Genomic DNA, 8,991 nt, shown 5'->3' on the forward strand with positions numbered 1-8,991 from the left:
ATGATAGGTGATAGATTCACACGGAAGTAGCAGATATAGGTAAAGACACACAATGGACAGACTAAAAAGGAGAGTAGATAGTTGATAGATGGACAGATCAGTCTCTCAGCACCTCACCTCTGTCCCTCCATTCCTTCATTCACATCCCCTGCACACACAATACCCCAGTAGTTAGCACCTCCCTCTTCTTCTTCTTTCCTGCAGGAAGAGTGAGGCCGTGTGCAACCGTGGACGCGAGCTGATCTCATTGGCTGGGGGCTCCGGTTTCCCAATCCTGCCCTAGGAGGAAGCGATATGAGGCGGGGAAGAGGAACAGTAGATGGACAGGCAGGCAGGAAAACAGACAGGCAGACAGGCTGAAGACTAAGAGGAGGAGAGGAGGAAAAAGAGGAGGAGGATTAGGAGGAGGAAGAGGAGGAGGAGGAGGCCTGTCAATCAGCCTCCAGGTAACCCCAGCATACACAAGGTTTACGCCTGCTGCAGCTGCTGCTGAGCTGATTTGCACCTGTTCATGGCTCCCGCTCTAGGTGAGCAGAGTGGGGTGTGGAAGGGGAGGAGAAGTCCTTGGAGGAGGAGGGTGCAGCCTAGGAAACATCTAGAAATTTAGGATCCCCCTTCCTGGGTCTCCCCAGCTCTGATCACTCAGGTGGGTGCACTTGTGTGAGTGTTAGGGACCCAGCAGGAGGACCTGAAGCTCGGCCTCAGCTGTGGCTGCACCTGGCAGGCCCCCCACAGCTGATAAAGGCCTTTGGATTGGAACCAAGATTTAAAAAAAAATTTTTTTCCTATTCCATTAAGGGCTCAGAGTTGACATCTGGGGGTGGGTTATGGGCAGGGAATGAGTAGCAGGCAGAGAAAGGAGAAGAGGAAGCCAGGAGGAGGAAGTGGGTGGTCGACAATGGATGTCCCTGGCTGTGATGTGGCACACCAGAGCACGCCCAGCCACTCACTCACCCATCCACCTCCTGGGGGATGGCTCAGGGCCTTGTACACCTGCTACACCCATGTAGGAAATCAGGATGGAGCTCCTGGCTCCTGACTGTAGCTCCGTGCTCATTCAGTCTGGGAGGCAGTAGCAGGCAATGGCTCAGGGCTTTGTGCACCTGCTGCACCCACTTGGGAGACCTGGATGGAGCTCCTGACTGTACTTTCCTGCTCATGTACCTCCCCTCACTGCGCCCCATGAACTCTGTCACTCACCCTCTTGCAATCATTGCAAAAGTCAAGTTAAAAAAGACAAAACTTTTTAAAATGTTCTCAAAACAAACCTGAGCCACATCATCTTTCTAAATGTATCTTATTTTTCACTTCTGTTTCCCCAAATCTATGGGATTTTTAAGAGGGTCCCTGTAACCAGAGGAAAAATGTCCCCAGGATACCCAGTTCCTCATGCCCACGTGATACCATGGCATCCCCAGGATACCCAGTTCCTCAGGCCTACGTGATAGACAGGATGATGTTCCCAGGACGTCCAGGTCCTGATCCCCACATGATTCACAGGAGGATGACATCCCTAGGATGTCTTCTCTCTCTCTCTCTCTCTCTGACTTTTCTCTCCTGCAGGTGTCTTCACAGATGTCCTGATGATATTCCTTGTGCTGTCCACCTGGCCTACCCCAGCATTCTTCCAGATCCAGGGAGATCCAGAGGTTGAGGGGGCATATCCCAGCCTCAATGTGACCTTCAACTCTAGGACAATGAACCTAAGCTGGGACTGCCCAGAGAACATGACTGAAGCCAGGTGCTTGCTGAGACATGAGGAGACAGGGAAAATCATCATGAAGGTGAGCACCTAGCCTGAAGGTGAGCCCCCAACTCTGGGCTAGGCTGTCCTTATCATGGAGGGAGAACCAAGATGGCACCCATAGAGAGCCATGGGAAACCCAAGAAGCATGGCCAGCCCATATGTACAACATGTCATACTGGGGGCCTGTACTCCTCTAGGGGACAGCAGAGTCTTACTGAATGGATGGATGGGTGGGTGGATGGATAATGGATGGGTGGGTGGATTAATGGGTGGATGGATAGATGAATGGATAGATGGATGGGTGAATGGGTGGATGTGTAGAGGGAAGGGTGGATGGATGGATGGATGGATGGATTGGTGAATGGATGGATGGATGAGTAGATGGACAGATGGATGGATGGATGGATGGATGGATGGATTGATGGATCGATGGGTGGGTGGATGTATAGATGTATGTATGTATGGATTGATGAGTGGATGGATGGGTGGATACATGGATCTGTGGATGGATGGATGAATGGGTGGATGAGTGGGTGGATGGATGGGTGGGTGGAGGGATGAAGGGATGGAAGGGTAGATGAATGGATGGGTGGATGAGTGGATGGAATGATGGGTGAATGGATGATGGACAGATAGACAATCATAGGTATAAGTTGATGGATGGATTGTCAGATATAAAGTGTAGATGATATAGGTAGAGAGATGCTTGCCACTTAGGATACATATTATGAAAACATAAGTGAGAAAGGTATATATAGATACATTCACAGATTAATGAATAGATGTATGGATATATATTAACATATTAATAAGTGTATAATTAGATGATATACATTGATGGGTAGATAGAAAATGGGTGATGGATATATGTATGTAAGAGAGAGAAAAATATAGATGATGGATATTATGGATAGATGGAGATGATAGGTAGGTAGACAAGACACATTGAAGAGTGGATGACATATGACAGATCAGTAATTGATACAATGGATAGAGATGATGGATATAATAGATATAACATGATAAAGAAATAGAAATGATAAATAGATGGGTACATAGGTACACAGATTGATGATAGATGGGTATGATAAGTGGATAAATCTAATGCTCCACCCACATGGGAAACACAGATGGAGCTCCTGGCTCCTTACTGCCATTCCCTGCTCATGTACATCTGCAAGGAGGCAGCAGCAGGGGGTGGTTCAGGTTCCTGTGCACCTGCCAGGAGTCTCAGGGCTCCTGGCTGTGGCAGGCATTTCGAGAAGTGAACCAGTGTCTGGGGACAGGTCTCCCGGATGGGATGCAGCTGCACCTTCACCTCCATGACACTGCATGCGGGAGCCACACTCGAGGTCCAGGTGACAGCTCATCAGAGACACCTGCGTGAGACTCTGGTCTATGCCAACACAGGTATCTTGGGGCCACGCTCCCCTTGTCTCGAATCCCTCTGCCCTCCGAGATCCCCTCCCGCTCCCAAGCCCAGCTCCTGTGCACCAGGCTGAGCTCCAACACCTGCTTACCTGCTCCATGCAGGCGTGGAGGGCACGGCCGCCAGGAACTTCTCCTGCTTCATCTACGATGCCGATTTCCTGAACTGCACCTGGGCTCGGGGGCCAGTTGCCCCCGTGGATACCCAATACTTCCTGTTTCTGCAGGATTCTAGGTGAGTGCTGGGGTGGGGGTTGCAACTGGTGATGGCCAGATGAGGAAGAAAAGGCTGAGATTGGGATTTTTTAATGCACGCCTGTGGGATGCTGCAGGAGCCAAGGCAAGAGGGAAACAGAATGCCCCAGGTACCTGAAGGAGGCGGGCACGAACCTGGGCTGCCACCTACACGGCCTGTCCAGGTGGCCCTTCTACACCTACTTCCTGGTCAATGGCAGCAGCCGGCACATGCACATCCAGTTCTTCGATGCCATACTATCCACCAAAGAAATAGGTGAGCACCATGAATGGATGCTTGCTGATGGCATCTACTGTTTTGGGGTGGGCTTGGGGTTGATTGATTAATTGATTGATTGATGTCTGCATATCAGAGATGGAGAGTGAAGTTCCATCTGCTGGTTCACACTCCCAAATGTCCCCAACAGCTAGGGGCTGGACCAAGCTGCAGCCAGGAGCTCCACCTGGGTCTCCCAGCTGGGTACAGCAGATACACAGGGCCCTGGGCCATCCCCACTGCTGCTTCCTCCCAAGTGTGCACGAGTAGGGAGCTGGGGTCAGGAGTCAGGAGCTCCATCTGGGTCTCCCTTATTCTGGCTGGCAGGGAGTGGTCAGCTCTGTCCTGGGAGGCCAGCAGGGGACAAGAGTGGACACCACTTAGCCCCAGGGTGGTCTGTTCCCCTACAGAACGCTTCAGCCCTCCGGCCAACACCAGTGTCCACTGCAACGAGTCCCACTGCCTGATCCAGTGGCTGCAGCCCAAGACCCAGCAGCGGCTGTCATATCTGGACTTCCAATACCAGCTGGACATCCAGAAGGAGGTCTGTGGTGTCTCCTCAGAGGTCCCTAAGGTGAGGGTGGGGTAGGAAATGCAGGTGCATGGGAGCTGTCACTCAAGCACCTGCTTCCTCTGGTTGAATTCACGAAACTCTTGGAAATCCCCAGGATTGCAGAAGGTGAAACCTTGAATTTTTCTGTATTTTTGTGTTGTTGTCTAGAACATGGAACCTGGCAGCTGGAACCCCCTGGTAAGTTTCATATCGTGTTTAAATTTTATTGATCAGTCCTGGCTGATTGATCCCTTCTATAAAACACTTGTGGGCCCAGATGCACACTTGGGAGGCAGCAGCAGAGAATGGCTCAGTGTCTTGTTTACATGACCCAGATGGAGATCCTGGCTGCTGACTTCAGCTCTCTGCTCATGCACACCCTGGGAGGCAGCAGCAGGTGATGGCTGCAGGTCTTGTGCACCTGCTGCACCAACATGGGAGACCCGGATGGAGATCCTGGCTTCTGACTGCAGCCTGGCCCTGCACGTGCTGTTTTGTGCATTTGGGGGAGTGAACCAATTGATGCTTGCTTGCTCTCTCTCTCTCTCTCTCTCTTGACCCCAAGGTTGAAGTATCTGGTGCATCAGAGAACAAATACAACTTCCCCAGCCTGGAGCCCAGAGTCAGGCACTGGGTGCGGGTCCGAGCTGCGGATGCCAGGGTCCTGGGCTGGAGCCCCTGGAGCCAGCCTGTGCACTTTGGTAATGGCTGCATAGCTTTCAGGGGTCCAACCCCTGGTGTGGGCAGTTGCCAGCAACACCTGGCAGACCCAGGACCTCCCCATTCTGGCTGCCCTTCTTCTGATCCAGCTTCCTGCTTGTACACATCTGGGAAGCAACAGCAGGGGATGGCTCAGGTCCTTGTGTACCTGGTGCATGCATGTGGGAGACAGATGAAGCTCCTGGCTCCTGCCTTCAGCTTCCTGGTCATGCACACCTGAGAGGAGGCAGTAGGGGATTGTCTATGTGCTTGTGTACTTGCTCCACCTACCTTGGAAGCCCGCATGGGGCTCCTGGATGCTGACTGCAGCTCCCTGCTCATGCACACCTGGGAGGCAGCAGCAGGGGTTGGCTGAGGTGAACCAGCTGCCTGTCGACAGCACATGCCACCTTGCACCAGCCCATACCTATTGTGTCTCCACCTGCAGGCTCTGACACAGAGGATGGCGGCCTGCTGCGTGTGTCCCTGCTTGTGGTCTTGGGGACCCTTGTCTGCACCCTTGTGTTGGGCTTTCTCGCTAAAAGGTAATCCCCCAGATGCATGTTGCCCAGTCATCCACACAGGCAAGGTGTCCCTAAATGGCCACAACAGCAGAGCTGGGCCAGGATGAAATCAGGAGCCAGGAGCTCCATCTGGGTCTCCCATGTGGGTGCAGTAGGTGCTCATGGCCTGAATCATCTCCTGTTGCCTCCTCTCAGGTATGCATGAGCTGGTAGCTAGAGTCAGGAGCTAGGAACTCAAGCAGATGTGCTGAGATTTGAAAAGGAGGTGGGTGTGGAGGGCTGACTCTGGGTGATGGATAGAAGGTTTTATAAGGTCCCATCCAGAAGGTTCCTAGCTGTGACTGTTCTTTTCCTCCCAGTCTCCTATTTCTTGCATCCCTTACAATGGCAGTGCTAAGATTTGTAAGGGAGATGAGTGTGGAGGACTGAGCCTGAGTGATAGAAGGGTCCAGAATGTTCCAGGAGCTTCCTGGCTGTGAATGTACTTTCCCACCCTGTCTTTTGTTGTCTGCATCCCTCATGATGGCAGTGCTTAGATTTCCAAGGGACCTGGGTGTAGAGGGCTGAGCCTCTGTGACACACAGAAGGTTCTAGAATGTTCCTAGCTGTAACTGTACCTTCACACTGTCTCCTGTTTCCTGCATCCCTTATGATGTCAGTGCTGAGACTTGCAAGGGAGATAGGTGTGGAGGGCTGAGCCTTAGTTACAGATGGAAGGTTCCAGAACTTGCCATACTCACTCCTCTATTCCTCTCCCCACCCCAGGTTCTTCAAAATGTGTGGCCTCTTGTCACCAATCCCACATGTGAAAGACAAATTGAATGACCAGCAGGATCTTGAGCACCAGGTGGGTGTCAGGGAGGAGATACAGGCTGAGCCCCTGAGCCCTTCCCTATTGCCTCTTCCCATGTGTGCATTAGTACAGAGCTGCAGTCAGCAGCCAGGAGCTCCTTTCGGGTCTCCCATGTGGGTACAACAGGTGCACAAGGCCCTGAGCCATCCCCTGCTGCAGCCTTCCAGGTGTGCATGAGCAGGGAGCTGGATGGGAAGTGGAGCCACAAGAGCAACTGACTGCCCGTGCCCACCTGTGCATCTTTCCTCCAGGTTGCCTGGGACGAGTTCCCAGTGGGTTCCGGTAAATGTGAGAATGAGGAGGTGCTGACAGTACAGGACGCTGGACAGGCCTTGGGGGCCAGAGCATGAATTGGCAGGTGCATGCTTTCTAGAAGCTTCTGGACAGGTGTGGGAAGTTATTCTGTCTATCAGGTGGGGGCTAGGACCTGTATCCTGGGGATATCATCCTGTCTATCACATGAGGATCAGGACCTGGACATCCTGACCTGGTCATGCCCATTTGCACTGCAGACAACAGGGAACATGGTTGTAAGAGACCAAATCTGAGGAACTGACTGACCATGGTTTTGCTCATCAGGATGTGGGAAGGAAGGCTGAGCCGTCTGTCATGCCGAGTTTGCCCCTTGCATCTGGCTGTGGTCTCAGGTCAGCAGCATCTCAAGTCTCCCGTTTGTGGAGTGAACCAGCAGAAGCTAGCCCTTTCTCTACCTTTTCAATAAATTTACATAAATTTAAATAAATTAAGTATTTTATATAATTTTTTGAAAATTGATATGGATTTCAATAAACATATGGATTTCTGGGGTTGGCGCTGTGGTGTAGAGGATAAAGTCACCAACTGTAGTGCTGGCATCCCATACTGGCACCGGTTCTAGTCCCAGTTGCTCCAGTTCCCATCCAGCTCTCTATTATGGCCTGGGAAAGCAGTAGAAGATGGCACAAGTCCTTGGGCCCTTGCACCCACATGGGAGACAGGGAGGAAGCTCCTGGCTCCTAGCTTCGGATTGGTGCAGCTCCAGCTGTTGCAGCCAATTGGGAAGTGAGCCAGCGAGTGAAAGACCTCTCTCTCTCTCTGCCTCTCCTACTCTCTGTGTAACTCTTTCAAATATATGAATAAATCTTTTAAAAAACCACATGGATTTCAATAAATTCACATAAATTTCAATAAACTTACATAAATTCTGTTAAATTCACATAAACCTTGATAAATTCACATACATCTAATCACTTTATATAAAGCTACATGATTTTTGCTAGGTGTCAATAAATTTTCATGGATTTCTATATTTACACAAATGTTAGTAAATTCGCATAAATTTCAGTACCTTTACATAATCTCAAATAAATTTACATATGTAAATACATAAAGATCACTGACTCCAAAACAAAAAATAAACTAAGAACCCTCATTTGGGCTTGCAGGACTGCAAGTGCTACATGGAGGGGTGGGTCTACCTGGTAAGATCATCCCCTTGCTGCCCCCAACCCCAAGCTCAAGGGCTGGTCAGCTGGGATGGTGGTCAACAAGGAAAGCCACTAGTCCAGCTGACCCCCAGAAGTCACCCTGAGCCTCAGGATGCTGGAGCAGGGGCCCCAGGGAGGTGGACATCAAAGGCCAACCCTGGTGGGCTGAACAGTCTCACATCGAGAGAGAGAGAGAGAGAGAGAGAGAGAGAGACCTTGTGTACCTGACACCCACGTGGAGACCCCGATGGAGATGAGACATACACCTTGTGTACCTGACACCCAGGTGGAGAACTGGATGGAGATCCAGGATCCTGACTCCAGCTTCCTGCGGGTACACATCTGGGCGGCAGCAGCGCAGCAAGGGATGGCTCAGGCCCCTGCTGCACCCACATCGGGTAGACCCAGATGATCTCCTGACTGTCCAATGTGGCCATTTGGGGAGTATGTAGGGCCACCACAAAACACAACAAACAAGGAAAAAGGGAAGAGGCTTATTGACAGGGCAGGGTGGGGATTGAGGAATCTGAGACTGGAGGGAGAGGGAGAAGAAGAAAGGGGGGTCGAGAGAGAGAGAGAGCAAGGTCAAGAGAGCAAGTGTGCGGGAAGCAGGTCCTGTTATACCCTTGCAGGGTGTAGGGAAGCAGGAGCAACAAATCCCATTAGGGTGGGGTGGAGCTGATGCTTGTGGCTGGGCCATTTGGTCAGCTGACATCTAGTGAGCCAATCTGGGCTTAGGACTGAATTTACTGTGCAAGATGGTAATGGGGCCAGTGCCTAAAATGGCATCCCAGGCTTAGATGGAGCCACAGATAAGATCAAGCCATTTTACTAACAGAGTGAGCCAGCATCTCTCTCTCTTTCTGACATCAAAAAGTTAAGTAAACTAATACACATATCTTTAAAATAAAAAAAAAAAGTAATCAGCAGCTGTACAGGTCTTGGCCTGGGCTTATCGCACCGTGCACCAAGCACACAAGGGGCAGGTCTGCCTGACTGCCCCAGACTGGACGAGGGATCTGCCAGTCTCCCCCAAAAACCCACTTTCCCTCCCGTGCCTTCTCCGAATGGACGACTGTGGTGCCAGTCAGCCTGTGGAACTCCGCCTCCCTCTATCCACTTCCTGACCCTGACTGGACGAGGGAGCTCCCAGTAGGCGCTGAGGATTCCGCTTTCGTCCCTCCCCTGCCTGCCTCAGATTGGACAGAGG

The 8,991-nt window shown here is 51.4% G+C and overlaps 1 protein-coding gene across 5 annotated transcripts; it reads left to right on the forward strand.

The window, feature by feature from the left end:
• The first annotated feature begins 291 nt into the window (after positions 1-291).
• On the forward strand, positions 292-7,057 carry CSF2RA (colony stimulating factor 2 receptor subunit alpha). 5 transcript variants are annotated; one of them, XM_070065653.1, is made up of 12 exons: positions 292-527; positions 1,564-1,784; positions 3,034-3,157; positions 3,281-3,410; positions 3,508-3,686; positions 4,097-4,230; positions 4,408-4,437; positions 4,805-4,940; positions 5,387-5,483; positions 6,228-6,309; positions 6,567-6,702; positions 6,828-7,057. In XM_070065653.1, exons 1-11 carry the CDS (start codon positions 512-514, stop codon positions 6,663-6,665), a joined length of 1,248 nt encoding a protein of 415 aa, XP_069921754.1. In that variant the 5' UTR covers positions 292-511; the 3' UTR covers positions 6,666-6,702; positions 6,828-7,057. The 5 variants fall into 5 exon arrangements, with proteins under 5 accessions (XP_069921754.1, XP_069921753.1, XP_008249544.2 ...); XM_070065652.1 differs by having other exon boundaries at positions 6,895-7,057; XM_008251322.4 differs by having other exon boundaries at positions 6,567-6,673; positions 6,895-7,057.
• Positions 7,058-8,991: the final 1,934 nt, after the last annotated feature.

Source organism: Oryctolagus cuniculus, chromosome 20 (assembly GCF_964237555.1).
Source record: "Oryctolagus cuniculus chromosome 20, mOryCun1.1, whole genome shotgun sequence".
Lineage (NCBI taxonomy): Eukaryota > Metazoa > Chordata > Mammalia > Lagomorpha > Leporidae > Oryctolagus > Oryctolagus cuniculus.